This window comes from Urocampus carinirostris, chromosome 18, assembly GCF_059441175.1.
Source record: "Urocampus carinirostris isolate Australia breed hairy pipefish chromosome 18, RoL_Ucar_1.0, whole genome shotgun sequence".
NCBI classification, from domain to species: Eukaryota; Metazoa; Chordata; class Actinopteri; order Syngnathiformes; family Syngnathidae; genus Urocampus; species Urocampus carinirostris.
In genome coordinates this window covers 26,007,036-26,021,947 of record NC_142366.1, presented here as the reverse complement: position 1 = coordinate 26,021,947, position 14,912 = coordinate 26,007,036, and the positions used below count along the sequence as shown (strand labels likewise).

General features: G+C 41.7%; 1 protein-coding gene across 1 annotated transcript in view; it reads right to left on the bottom strand.

Moving 5' to 3' along the window:
• Positions 1-810: 810 nt before the first annotated feature.
• pck2 (phosphoenolpyruvate carboxykinase 2 (mitochondrial)) overlaps positions 811-14,912 on the bottom strand; it is a 30,958-nt gene continuing 16,856 nt past the window's right edge. Inside the window, exons 6-11 of the mRNA XM_088321907.1 lie at positions 12,201-12,388; positions 11,781-11,943; positions 8,887-9,102; positions 7,518-7,655; positions 5,645-5,740; positions 811-3,305 (exon numbers count right to left, since the gene is read on the bottom strand). Coding sequence (XP_088178033.1) covers positions 2,836-3,305; positions 5,645-5,740; positions 7,518-7,655; positions 8,887-9,102; positions 11,781-11,943; positions 12,201-12,388 — 1,271 coding nt within the window. The 3' untranslated portion in view covers positions 811-2,835. The remainder of the gene's footprint in view (positions 3,306-5,644; positions 5,741-7,517; positions 7,656-8,886; positions 9,103-11,780; positions 11,944-12,200; positions 12,389-14,912) is intronic.

Here is a 14,912-nt window from a genome sequence, read left to right as displayed (position 1 = left end):
AAAAGTAGGGAAAAGCTGAGAAAAAAGAAACAAAAGAGAAAAAAGAAGGAAAAATTCAGAAGAAAAGAAAAACAAAGGAAAAAAGTAAATACAGAACAAAAAGAAAAAACGAACAGCTCGGAAAAAATAAACACAATGAGTTTTTTTTAAAGGAATTTAAAAAAAAAAAAGAAAAAAAACTGGGGAAAAAGAAGAAAAAGTTTGTGTTGCATTCAAATCATTTCCAATGATATCAAGTGAATCTTGTTGCCAACATTGTACTTCCACTCAAAAATGTGATTAAGTACAGTTCCGTATCTTACAACCGACTCAATAAGCCCCCAAAAATGTTAATATTATGCGACAAAATATAGCAGGAAATAAAATGGTATGGATGAATGGGTAGGTAGGTGGATGGGATGGATGAATAATAGAATAAAGGGCGTTCCCTTTTTGTCATATCTCGTCTCTGAATATAATTTGGGGCGACGCCCAACGACGTCCTCTCCAGAATAATTGGCGCCCAACGTGGGGTTGCTAGGTTGCTGTGACCCTCCTTGCTTTGGGCGTGTAGACCATCCAGTCTCACGTAGTCATTGAAAAGGTCTTGTGAACCCCCCCCTACTACTGCGTGGGTGGGCGGCCAAGACAGTTTAAGACTAGGCACTATCTAAGATAAGACTTTTTCCTCTTTGATTGGTAAATAGGGACGATGCAGCCTCCCGGTTGTTATATAGATTAGCAATACCATTTCGAGAGGATTCAAACATCGAACCGAAACCCGTCTGGGCTCCTCGATTGCTACCGCGCAAATGCCGATGAGAGAAAGTCTTCATTTAAAAATCCTTTTATTGTATTTGTTTTAAAACAAAGAGGCACTTCAAGATTCCATTGCACTGTTAAGAGGTCATAAAAAATGATTTAAAAACACCTGGAATAGAAGGGATTACAGTCACACGCTTGGGTCCGTTTCACAATTCAAGTCATCCGCGATGATGAGGAAAGAACGAGGTAACGGATAAAGATTACCAGATAGCAAAGACGGCAGATGAGGCGTTTCCTGCGTCTTCAATACTTCATTCTTCCGCTTCGGCCCAGTAACGCTGTAAACGTCGGCATGCCGGTCGAGCGGTTCGAGCGCCGGAGAATCGAAATCAAGTTTAAAAAGGGAGGTATTTGCGCGGTTTGATTATGAGCTTTTCCTTTGGTATCGACCCGAAAGCGCGACTCTTCGGGGAGGGGGTTTGGGCGCCGCCTGCTGGCTGGAACAGGCCACGAGATTAGAAGCCATTATCGGGCTAACAATTGTGTACACTTGCGCCGTGATGACATATGCTAAGAGTGAAGGGGCTTGGAAAAAAAGGAGGAGCTTATAGCGTATTTGTACGGGGAGACTGATTATCGGGCAGGCCGATTGTTGAAAGAGGGAGAAAGCAACAGAGTGAATAATAGAAGGATAAAGAGAGGAGAAAGAGAGAAAGAGAAAAGAGACAGAGAGAAAGAAGTAAGAGACAGAGATAGGGAAAAAATGGAGATAATGAGAAAGATTGAGAAAGAGAGGAAGAAGGAACAGAAAGAGGGAGAAGGATAAAAAGAAAGGGACAGAAAATGAGGAAATAGAAAGACTAAGAGAGAAAGTCAGAGAAAAGAGAAGAAATGGAGGAATGATAGGAAAAAAGATATTGATAAGAGATTGAGAGGTAAGGAAAGATTGAGAAAGAGAAGAAATAGAGGGAGAAAGATAGTAAGAGAGGAAATAAAGAGACTGAGAGGGAAAGAAAAGAGATGCAATGATAAAAAAAGAAAAAGAGAGAGAAAAGAACTAGAGAGAGAGTGAGAAAGAAGTAGAAGAAATTGAGATGGAGAGAGAAAAAGTAGAGACCGAGAAGGAGAGAAAAGAGAAGGAGAATAAATAGAGAGACTGATAGGGAGAGAAAGACTGAGAAAGTGAAGAAATTGAGAGGAAAAGATGGAAAGAGAGGAAATATAGAGACTGGGAGGGAAAGAAAAGAGATGCAATGATAAAAAAAAGAAAAAGAGAGAAAAGAACTAGAAAAAGAGTGAGAAAGAAGTATAAGAAATGGAGATGGAGAGAGAGAAAGAGAAAAAGTAGAGACGAAGAGGGAGAGAAAAGAAAAGAAATAGAGAGACTGGGAATGATAAAAAGAAAGGGACCGAAAAGGAAAAAAGAAGAAATAGAGAGGCTGAAAGGGAGAGAAGACAGAGAAGGTGACGAAATAGAGAAAGATGGAAAAGAGGAAATAAAGAGCCTGAGGAGGGAGAGAAAGAAAGAGCAAGGGAGAGAAAGACAGAACGGGAGAAGAAATAGAGACAGAGAGCAAGAAAGAAAGAAAAAAATCAACCATCTTTCTGTTTTCTCACTCTCACTCCCTTTCTTCCCCATCACTCTCTGTGTTTTTCATTTTTTCACCCTCTTCTTTCGTTCTGTCTCTCCTCTTAGCTTACCTTTTCTCTCTCTCTTTCTGTGTGTGTTCTGCCCATCTTTTGCACTCTTTCTCTGTTCTTTCTCTGCTCTCACTTTTTCTTGTTCTCTCTTTCTGATTTTCTTTGTCTTAAATTTTCTTCATCTACCTTTGTCTCCCCTATTCGCTTTCTTTGTTTCTCTCTTTCACTCTTTCTCTCTACATCTCTTTCTGTGTGTGTTCTTTCCATCTTTTGCAGTCTTTTCTGTTCTTTCTCTTGTTTTCTCTTATTTTCTTTGTCTTGAATTTTCTTTCTTTTCCTCATTTTACCCCTCCTTCATCTCTCGGACCCACCACGCGGTTAACACGAGTTTGACGCCCCCCCTCACCCGATTTATCGCGCACCCAGCCCCCCTGTCCTACCCGGGAGCCGTCAGTTGCGGACCCTCTCCTCCAGGGCCCCCAACTGGGCCTGGATTTTCTCGGGCAGGTCCTCCCCCACCTGCTGCTGGAAGTAGACCCGGAGCTCTTCCGCCTCCTTCCGCCAGAAGTGGGCAGGGACCTCCATCAGGGCCCCCATGTCCACTTGGCCGGGGAGCCCCCGGGTGTCGACGGCGCCCTCTGCTGGCAACCATCCCACCGCGCTCTTCCTGGCGCCCTGGTCTTCCCGTTCCCGATCGCAGCGCCGGAAGATCCACTCCAGGACGCGGGAGTTTTCGCCGAAACCCGGCCACAAGAAGGCGCCGGTGTCGGGGTCCTTGCGGAACCAGTTGACGTGGAAGATCTTGGGGAGGCTGGTGGGACCCCGGCGCTCTTCCATGCTCAGCCAGTGAGAGAGGTAGGCGCCGAAGTTGTAGCCGAAAAATGGCCGCATGGCGAAGGGGTCGTGCATGATCACCTTCCCTGGAGGGGGGAAACGCGGGACGGAGTTTGGGTTCCGCCTCAGAGTGCCGAGAAATCTTTTCAACGATTCCGATTTCAGACGATCGACCGAAAGCGAAGGGATAAAAGGGCTAGCGCACAATTTTCAAGTTCGAGCGCTTTCGAGGTCAATTTTTCAAATGCAAGCACTTTCGGGGATAATTTTTCAAATTTGTGCACATTCAAGGCTAATCTTTCAAAGTCAAGCATTTTCATGGTCACTTTTAAAAATTCAAGCAATTTCAAGGTCAAGTTTTCAAATTCAAGCAATATCAGGGCCATGTTTTCAAATTCAGGCACTTTCAGGGCCAATTTTTCAAAATTCAAGCACTTTAGAGGCCAATTTCTCAAATTCAAGCATTTTCCAGGTCAATTTTTCAAATTCAAGCTCTTTCAAGACAAATTTTTCAAATTCAAGCACTTTCGAGGTCAATTTTTCAAATTTGAGCATTTTCAAGGTCAATTTGTTAAATTCAAGCACTTTCAAATCAAAATTTTCAAATTCAAGCACTTAACAAGGCCACTTTGTCAAATTCATGCACTTTCAAGGCTAATTTTTCAAATTCAAGCACTTTCGAGTCCATTTTTCAAATTCAAGCACTTTTGAGTCCATGTTTCAAATTCAAGCACTTTCAAAGTCAATTTTTCAAATTCAAGCACTTTCGAGTCCATTTTTCAAATTCAAGCACTTTTGAGGCCCATTTTTAAATTGTTGCAAGAATACAAACAGCACCAGGATTTAACTTTGAGGATGAAATCGTACAAAGGCATATTCAAACTAATCAATACCGTCAGAGGGAGCGATTAAAAGAATGATATTTTTTTGCTTTGATGACTTAAATGAAGTTGCTATTTTGCCGCTAATACATAATTTGCGCTATTTTGTGCTGTTCCTATCTTTTAGAGTCAATGGGCTGCTATAAACTGACATGAATTCTGCCTCCACAATTTGCTACTTCACACTTGTTTTTTGGGTTGACTTTGATGACTAAAATAGAGTTCCTATCTTGCTGCTAGGACATACTTTGTGCAATTTTGAGCTGTTCCCATCATGATCTAAGTTTTCCTTGTGTCAATGGGCTGCTTTAAACTGACATGAATTCTGTCGTTTTGCTTCAACACTTCAAGCCTAGCTTGGCTACGTTCAATAGGTGTTGGATAATAATTGAATTTGGTAAAAAAGGAAAAAAAAGAAAAGAAGTACTGTGTGAAAAAAAGTAGAATAATGAGCCGCATTTGAACTCATTAAAATGAGATGAATTGCAATATTGAAGACTGTGGATCTTTTTTTTGTTTTATTTTATTTTGAAATTTCTGGCCTGATTTTCAGTCGTTCTGTGTTTCAATTGGTTGGAATAGAATTGTAGATAGTTGTTTTTTTTCATTTTATCATTTATTTATAGCACTAAAGACTCCATATTTTTAATTTTCATTGTTTAATGTTCATTGTCTCTCCATGTGTAAAAAGCTAGACAATTTTACATTTTACAATTTTTGGGGGGAATATTTTAATAAATATTTCAGGGATCCCCTGCAAAACATACAGAATTAACTACTCAATAATTTGGTGCATTAAGTTTTATTACTGAAGGTTTGAGAGGCGAAACAGACAGTTTTCTAAATAGAGCTGTGCTCTTGGGTGTGACCAGTAGGGGCTGCTGACGCTTTACAGGACTACGCTCGAATGACTGAGAGCAGGCATGTCGGGGTCATTTTTGCGCACTTTTCAAAATAAAATGTCTTCATTTATTGCGTGGTCTATAGTCAGACTGCCAAGAAACATGTCAATGGCAACAGTTTCACTCATTTTTAAGCACTTCACCCAAAATTCTAGCTTTTTTCTAACCTTGGAAACATAAAAATTCAAGCATCTCCAAGGATTTCAAGCACCCGTACGAACCCTGTCCATTAAAATGCTTGTTGAAAGTGGTCGTTGGCCAATATCATTTAAAATGAGGCAGTGGTTCTCAAACAGTGGGGCACGGGTCCCTGTCAAGGGCATGTTTGACTGCGGGGAAACTTTCCCAGAATAAAGTGCAATTGCACCTCCACTACACAAGGGGGCAGTGGCACTGAGTGTTTTGTTTACATTTAGCTTTCACGCAACACATAGCTTAGAGAAGTGGTCGGGGACCTTTTTGAAAAGCCATTAAAGCAAAAATTTTAGACTAGCGAAACCAATGACCCCCTCTCTCCCGCAGTTACTTAAGACCATTGAGGCTCATTCTGACCTTCAATATTTTATCGTAGATAGTTCCTAAACAGTATGATGTGCGCGCAAAAGCGAGAGTATTGCGAGTGATAATGGGAAGTATGTTTACCTTGATGCTCAGCCGCCGCCGTGGCCTCGGACCTCATGGCGGCCCCGACAAAAACGCCGTGTTGCCAGTCGAAAGACTCGTAAACGAGAGGAACACCTGAAGAAGACATTTGAGACGTGAGCTGGTTTGAGGAACTATGTTCCCGAACTGTTTTTCGTATCGAACTTCAAGCTCAAAAAACGAAAATATTTTCGAGAACCGACAACGTGAGACACAATCGTGAAGTACAACCAAAGTCATTCGAGATTCTATATTTTATTTACAACGGAAAAACTGGAAAGGTGTCGCAAAAATGTCCACCCCCTGTTCTCTTAACTCGGCCAACCGACTCCAGAAGTTCCCTGTTAACTTCTGAATGATCCCATGTTGACCTAAATGACTTTTTACTCATTAAGTTTCAGTTTCAATGTCTATTCAAGATTCTATATTCGATTTACGACAAAAAAACTGAAAAGGTTTAGCAAAAATGTCCTCCCTGTTCTCTTAACTCGGCCAACCGACTCCAGAAGTTCCCTGCTGACTTCTGAATGATCCCATGTTGACCTAAATGACTTTTTACTCATTAAGTTTCAATGTCTATTCAAGATTCTGTATTCTATTTACCACGAAAAAAACGAAAAGGTTTAGCAAAAATGTTTTGGTTCTCTCAACTCAGCCAACTGACTCCAGAAGTTCCCCGTTGACTTCTGAACGATCCAATGTTGACCTAAATGACTTTTTACTCAACGAGGTAGTGCCCGAAACTATTTACTTATTGCAAGTGAACCATCAGTGGCTACAATTTAAGGTAGGCTTTATTAAAGGAACACAATGCAAAATTTGACCACTATATGTCACTGCATTGTGTTGTGCAACCCAAGACAAGTGCTGCAAAGCACAATGAAAAATACAAACTGTGCCCAAACTGCATCTTTTTTATTTTGCACCGCCTATCACAAGGTTTTTGGGGGCACTCTTAACAAATACAAATTATCATTCTAATCATCCTCCTTTTTATGTTTTAAATAATTATACATTCTTGCTTCTTGATGGGCTCGGAGGGCTGTGAAAATAGACACCTGAGAACAGACATCATCATGAAGACAAAAGAACACACCAAAAAGGATAAAGTTGTGGAAAAGTTCAAAACAGGAATGGGAGACAAGACAATTTCCTGAGGCACTACGCGAGTAATAATATTAAAATGGATGGAGCATAAAACTGCAAACCTAGAGAGACCTTCTAAATTTTTGGCCCAAACAAGGAGAAAACTAATCAGAGAAGCAACCAAGAGACCCATTGGATAACCTGCAGGCCTATACAGCTGAACTGGGACAGTCTGTGCATACGACAACTATTTGTCGTAATCTGCATAAATCTGCCCCGGCAAGATGAGGCAAGAAGAATGAATAACGTAAAAAGAAGCCCTATGGGAGACTGAAATAACATGCGGAACAAAATGATCTGGTCAGGTGAGACCAAATTTGGGCTGAATGGGACAACAACCTGAAAGCAACACCATCACTGTCAAACATGGTGGTGACAACATCATGCTCTTAGATCGTAGATGGATGGTGCCGTATACAGGGCCATTCTGTAGTAAATTCTGCAAACGGAGGTTGTAAAAAGTATCAACTCAAAGGGGTCCATTATTTTTGCAACGCCCTGTTTTCACTTTTAAATTTGTTAGCACAAATGACATTTTTGGTTCCTTTTCACAATGGTGTCTCACATGTTGCGGATTCTAAGAAAATATTTTGAGTCCCTCGAAGTTCAAAGCGTGACATATGGCAGTATGTCAAAACGTTTTTTGGGAGGGGGCCAATACTTTTGCAAGACACCGTCAGTAGGAAAAGCTCTTCGGCATAGACACTCCTTGCAATCGAGCACCCACCTTGCGGCCTCCGGCCACCGAAGATGATGGCGTCGATGGGGACGCCCTCTTCGCTCTCCCACTGCGGGTCAATAATGGGACATTGTTCCGCCGGCGCGCAGAATCGGGAGTTGGGGTGGGCGCAAGGAGTCGCGCTTCCTGTTTAGCGTCGAGAAAAGACAAAGATTTGCGCTTTAGTTTGTATGGAAACGGTCACGGGGGGCAAGTAGGGCTGCGACCGTTGCTCGAGAAAAAAAAAAAAAACAAGTCGGCATTGAATTCCATTGGCGACGGACACGCTTTTCCCGACAGAGTGAGGCATCTTTGCATGAATAGTAAATCATAATTGCTCAAGTGTTAAACATCATACTCACACAAATGTACAACTATATCCTCATGCACAATTATGCAAAATACTACTATACTCTCATACACAGACAATTATGCTTTGAAACACTACTATAGACTCTCACAAATTCTATCGCACAAAGAAAGAAAGGGAAATAGATAAAAAGAGAGAGAGAAGCAGAGAGAGAGCCGGAGAGAGAGAGAGAGAAGAAGGATGAGAAACGGTGAAAGAGAGAGAAGCAAGGGAAAGAGAGAAGCAGGGGAAAGAGAGAAGCAGGGGAAAGAGAGAAGCAGAGGGAGAGAGAGAGAGAGAGAAGCGGGGGGGAAGGAGAAGCGGAGAGAGATGGAAAAGCGGAGAGAGACAGAGAGAAGCGAAGAGAGAGAGAGAAGTGGAGAGAGCGAGAGAGAAGTGGAGAGAGCGAGAGACAGAAGCGGAGAGAAAGAGAGAAAGACAGAAGCAGAGAGGGAGAGACAGAAGCGGAGAGAGAGAGAGAGAGAGATTGAGAGACAGAAGCGGAGAGAGAGAAGTGCATAGAGAGAGAGAGAGTTAGAAAGAGAAAGAAAAAAAGATAAGCAGAGAAAGGGAAGCAGAGAGAGAAACTGAGCAAAAGAGAGAGAATGAGAGCGAAAGAGAGCGAAAGAGAGCGAAAGAGAGCAAAAGAGAGCGAAAGAGAGCGAAAGAGAGCGAAAGAGAGCAAAAGAGAGCGAGCGAGAGCGAGCGAGCGCGAACAAGAGAGAGCGTGCGAGAGAGAGCGTGCGAGAGAGAGCGTGCGAGAGAGAGCGTGCGAGAGAGAGCGTGCGAGAGCGCGAGAGAGAGTGCGAGAGAGAGTGCGAGAGAGAGCGCGAGAGAGAGAGCGAGAGACATGAAAGACGAGAGAAGCGAAGAGATAGAAATCAGAAAAAGAATCGTTTCAGACAAATTTCCCCCCATTTAAGTATCGGCTATTGAGAAACATTAAACGTAAGCACTTTTTCTGACCCCGAAAGCCTTACGCTCAAATTTACGGATTTCAAGCACCCGTACGAACCCCTGGGTCAATACCTTGCTTCCAGGTTTTGCCGTGCCAATCGGTGAGCGTGACCCCTTCTGCGGGTGGGTCCAGCCCCTCCCACCACACCCCCCCGTCGCTGGTCTCGCCCACGTTGGTGAACATGGTGTTCTTGGCGATGGTGCTCATGGCGTAAGGGTTGGTCTTCTCCGAGGTTCCGGGGGCCACGCCGAAAAAGCCGTTCTCGGGGTTGATGGCTCTCAGCTTCCCTGAGGAGCGGAAGACATAGCCATATTGATTCCAAATCCAAATGAACTCTTTCAATACCGGTTCCAGACAATTTCCCCCACATCGACTCATTTTTTGAGGCCTCGCAGCACAGGTGTCAAGCAGGCGGCCCGCGGGCCAAATCAGGCCCGCTAAGGGATTGAATCCGGCCCGCGAGACAACAACCAGAGAAGCGCAAGAGAAAAACAAGCTGCAGGTTGAAATAGGTCAACTTGATGTTGCCTCGAACAAAGACACTGTACTTGTATCTCTCTCTCACTCCCACTCTGTCTCTTTCACTCTCTGTGTCTGTCTTTTTCTCTTCCTTTGTTGCCCTTTGTCTCTTTCTCTCTCTGTGTCTTTTTAACTTCTTTTGCTCTAACTTCATTTTTTCCTTTTCTCTCTTCCTACCCTTTGCGCTTTCTTTTCTCTTTTCTCTCCCTCTGTCTTTCTATTTCTCTTTGGTTTTCTTTCTTCCTCTCCCTTTTTCCCCCCTCTCTCACGACTTTTTATCTCTTTTGTTTCTCACACTCTCTCCCTTTCTCTCTTTTTGTTTATGTCCCACCCTCTCTCCTTTTCCATCCCTCTTTCTCTTATTTCTTTCTCTTGAATCTACTAGTCCGGCCCCCGACAGAATGTTTGTTCTATCGTGTGGCCCCCGAGTTCAAATGAGTTCGACACCCCTGCCCTTCAGAAAATAAAGCCTTGTAGCAGGGCTTCAGTACCACCTTGGTCCGGCAGAGGGAGGCATGGGAGACATTTTGAATTTCCTCCTCAAATATTAAAGATAAATAGTGCACACCACAACAGAATATCCTATAATATAAAACAAAAATCCAAGAGTTTGTCAAATAACATGATACAAAAATACATAGACCTGCAAATGTACAGAATACTCTTTTCCTACCACCTTATCCAAAAATGATATTACATTTAGACTTATCACACAAAACAAAAACAAGGAGCAAATAATAAACAAAATAATAATAATGTTTAAAACAATTTGTATCCATCTAGAAACCAAAGTATTGTCAACAAATTTGTTTTTGGGGTTAAAATCTTTGAATATGATCAACATACCCAATGTGCCAAAAAATGTACAATATGTGTAAGGGAAATTATAGTTTGATTATAGTTTGAATGTGCCTTTGTAGGATTTCATCCTCAAAATGAAATCCAGGTGCTGTTTGTATTCTTGCAACAATTGTATCCTCTAAGGGTCCGCTAACTATGAATCAAAATGGCCTTCGCTTTGGTGCTGGGAAGTCTGGGGAAGAGCTTGCCTCCCTTTTCCAAATCCCTTGACTTCTAAGTGACGCTTTGTACCTTTTGTGTTACAAAGTTTCACTTTCCTTATTGCTCATTTATTATGCTCGAACGCCATCGAGCGGCCAGCATTCTTCGCTTCATTTAAACATGTGATTTCTGTCTATGCCAATCGGATTCATTTAATGTATTCATGTGATCTCGATTAAGCCAATCAGAAGTGTCGTGTCATGCCTGTGTTTTCAATAAATGAGTCTCCAGCCTTTGGGGGCGTGTTATTTCTCTCTGAGGTGATCTTGGAAGCAGATGATGGAAGAACATGCCTCCGATGGAAGGAATATCAAAAAAATAGTCGCTTTTCTTTATTCTAATGCAATCTTAGGTTTTAACCTTGATAATTTGCTCAAAAAGTGGCCCCTTGTGTTGAGATAAACACATCATTATTATTTTTCTTTTAACTTGATATATTTCATAAATTTATTTTCACATTTTATACTCCGCATTTCTGCAGCCCTTTCTGTTCCCTTGAATATTGTTTACCAAGTAGTGTTTGACTATTTCATGCCAATATGGTTTGGAATGATGCAATATTCAATAAAAAAAGGACCTGCAACACATGTAAGACTTTTATAAAAACGGTCTCAGGCTGCCCTCTGTTGGACCAAGGTGGTACTGAAACCCAGCTAACTATTTACGTTTACTATGGAGTATTTCTGTTACTTTTTGGAAGAATTGGTGAGTAACTATTGTTTAGCCCATCCTCCAGTAAGTCATTTTTTTGTATAGCCCTTAATCACAAAGAGTCTTAAAGGGCTGCACAGATTACGATTTGGCGCAGACCTTAGCCCCAAGAAATAGAATTCGTGATAGTATTAGCAAGCGATCCAGTGTTTTTTTTTCTCGTTGCATGGAAGTTTTCTTTCATGGTGAAAGATTACCTTTCTACTGTTATACATATTTTTTCATGCGCTTTATAGGCCAGTACGCCTTACACAGCACATTCACCTGAAAACACCATCCCCACTGTCAAACACGGGGGTTGTAGCATCATGCTCTGTGGTTGCATTTCTTCAGCAGGGATTGAGACATCCATAGAGTTGATGGGAAGGTGGATGGATTCTAATACAAGGCAATTCTGGCAGAGCGTCAATTTTATGTGCCTTACAGTTCAGTATTCCTTACACAGCACATGACCCCACTGTCAAACATGGTGGTGGTAGCATCGTGTTTCAGGGTTGCATTTCTTGAGCAGGGATTGCATCAAATAACTAATTATTTTTCAAAGTGCCCGATACTCTTACATCTACCGTAGCTTTTTGATTTCGCTCTAAATAAATGGACTAGATCGCTGCGTTTGATTTGAAAACGTAGCAAGTTTTCAGGGTCCTCCGAAATCCCACTTCAAACACCGTACCTTGAGAATCAAATTTCATCCAGGCGATGTCGTCGCCAACACACTCCACCTTCCAGCCCGGTAGCGAAGGCTTCATCATTGCCAAGTTGGTTTTACCGCAGGCACTGGGAAAAGCTGCTGCTACGTAGCGCTTCACTCCCTGAGGGTTGGTGATGCCCAGGATCTGAGGGGGTCACATGTTAAAGGGACAGTATGTATTAGTTGACAAATCCCGGGATCTAAAATTGCCCTGGATATAAACGCAGTAGCGTCAGATTTGGACTATAAGCCGCACCTGACCATAAGCCGCATGTGCCCACATGTGTCAATTAGCCGCAACTCTGCATATAATGCAGGCTTATGAGCTTATAGTCCGAATTCGATGGTAACTCGCAACCCTAACGAGTGTTTTTCAATCCTGGGGCCGAAAGAGATTCTCACCAGCATGTGTTCCGCCAGCCAGCCTTCGTCCTTGGCGATGCGGGAGGCGATCCTCAGGGCGAAACACTTCTTCCCCAGCAGGGAATTTCCTCCGTAGCCACTGCCAAAGGACAAAATTTGCCTGCTGTCCGGCAGATGAGAGATCAGGACCTTGTCTGGGTTGCATGGCCATGAGTTGACTAGCGGAGCTGAAGAGAAAAATGCATCACGGTTACCGTACTTCCTGCACTACGACGACCACCGGATTATAAGGCGGAATATTTTTCATATATAGGGAGCACGTGGAACTAAAACTGTAGTATGAGCTTGCATAATATACATATACATCATAGGCACCGCCGCGAGCGGCAGCCATTCCAGCAGCTCCGTGTTATTTCGCTCTTTTGGTGATTTATTGTTTTAATTGTCTGCTTCTATCTTCGGTGTTTTTCGTCCCGTTTGACAACTACACTTTGGATGACTTTCTATCCTATGGTTATGGGTTTTAACGCACAAAAATGCGTTTATTCGAGGAATCAAGTCCTTGCCCTGAAGAATTCTCATGCCGGCGTGATGAGGGGGCCCTATTGTGGATACAGAGTCGGAGCTAGCTAAGCGGCTAGCGGCATTACAAGTCTTCCGTACCGTCCGTAATCATGGTACCAAATAAGACCGACGAACTGGCTGTGCTGGTGAAAAACATCAAAGCGTACGGGAAGTGCAGTTTGCTGTATTTTACGGAAACGTGGCTCACGTCTAGCATCCCGGACGCTAACGTGGAGCTACCCGGCTTCAGCGCTGTTAGTACAGACAGACATTTGCCTGCAGGAAGCGGAGAGGAGGCGGACTCGCTATTTACGTGAACACGAGGTGGTGTAACCCTGGGCACAGAGATTTCCATCTGCTACAGGGACGTCGAACTTTTGGCCTAGCGTGGGATGTCATCCACTCCGCTGTTGCTAAACTACAACACAGCACCCCGAGGCCATCCTGTTAATCTGTTAATAATCAACACAAGGATACTGCTGTAAGTGTGAATTTCCCTACGGGGATGATTAAAGTCTATCTATCTAATAATAAATAAATACATTTAAATAATTTTTTTTTGTTATATAAATTAACATTAGAGCACTGAAATGAATTTCAGCAACAAGCAATGGACATGCTAACCACTAGAGGGCACTCAAAGACCACTGTTCCACTTAGGAGAACAGTTACCTTATGTAGTATCATACCTATCACCTTTTCAGAAAATATTAGAAAAATTATATATATTAATTTAGCTTCTTGTATCATATAATAAGAAAACAATATTTTAATAATTTCAAAAATCTTTTTTATAAAAATATATACAATTAAATGAGTCACGTGTTTAGATTTCTTTATTTGTTTAATTTTTTTTTTAATAACTTACTTCCTAGGAAGTTTATTTTTTTCCTGGAATTCATTCCCGATGCGATTCAAGAATTTAAAAAAAAAAAAAAAAAAAAAAAAAAAAAAAAAAAAAAAAAAAAAAAAAAAAAAAAAGAGTACGTTATGTTGAACAAAACGTTAGCAAAAACAAAATCTTCATTTAACTAATCACAATTAATAATAAATTATAACTATACGTTTACAATTTTAACCACTGTGTTTTCCAGTGTATAAAGGAGACTAGTTTACAAAGTGCATTTTCCAATTTCTGGCCAATTGGGGGTTTTTAGGTGCGCCTCAAATATGGTAGTGAACAAGAGTCAGGGCTTTTTGTTTTTTGGGGGTGCCGTAGCAGCAAGATGGCATACAATCATGTCAGCTCTTCTCTAGGCGTGCCTCATGTGATGCTAAAATACATTTAAATTTAAGGAATCATTTGCTTACTTTTTTTAAACCAATATTGTCTTTTTAAATAAATGAAGTTTTTTTTCACCACTAGGAGGCACTAAATCGCAGGTGTCAAACCTAGTTTATCTCAGGGACCACATGGATGAAAAAAAACACTCATGGGGCCAGCTGGACAAGTAGAATAAAGAGAAAGAAAGAGGTGGAAACGAAAGAAATAAAAGAGGGAGAGAGAAAGAAAGAAGGAAAGAGAAATAAAAACAGAGAAAAGAGCAACTTGTATTAAGGTAGCCTACATAAAACCTTAAATAGCTCCCCATTTTTATTTTTTTTAGATAAAAATTTCAATACAACCTCTGTGACTTAAATTAACAAATAAAAAGAGAAATTTAAACAAAACCAGCAATATGAAAAGTGTGAGCATTCCTGTTTTGGAGCCAGATTGACAAACTCATGTTATGGTAACAGCTAATCACTCAGCCTTCCACTTTAGCATGCTTTTTATGCTCTCTCTCAATAACAAACACATACAAACTATTGTTATGATAAGAGCTAATTTATCAGACTCCACTTGAACGTGCTTCCCTAAATCATGTGAACTTTTTTGCTCCTGATCACACACGCGATTTTTCTACCACAGTAATATTAATATTTCCATTGGACTTTGGACTCACAGGCATGTCAGGATTTAGGAGTTAGAGGAGCTGTCTTTAATTACTCCACTCTTACACCCCGCCCTTTGTTGTCTATCTAATCAGAAAGTGGGGGTGGCGGGGTTGTGTGTGAGAGAGAAGGCAGGAGAGAGGGAGAGAGAGGTTTGGCTGTGTCTGAGCCTAAGTATTTGGGTTGACAAATGAATAAAAATGCCGATACCGATACCCGTCAAATTCCTGAACATTGGTTCTGATAATCGGT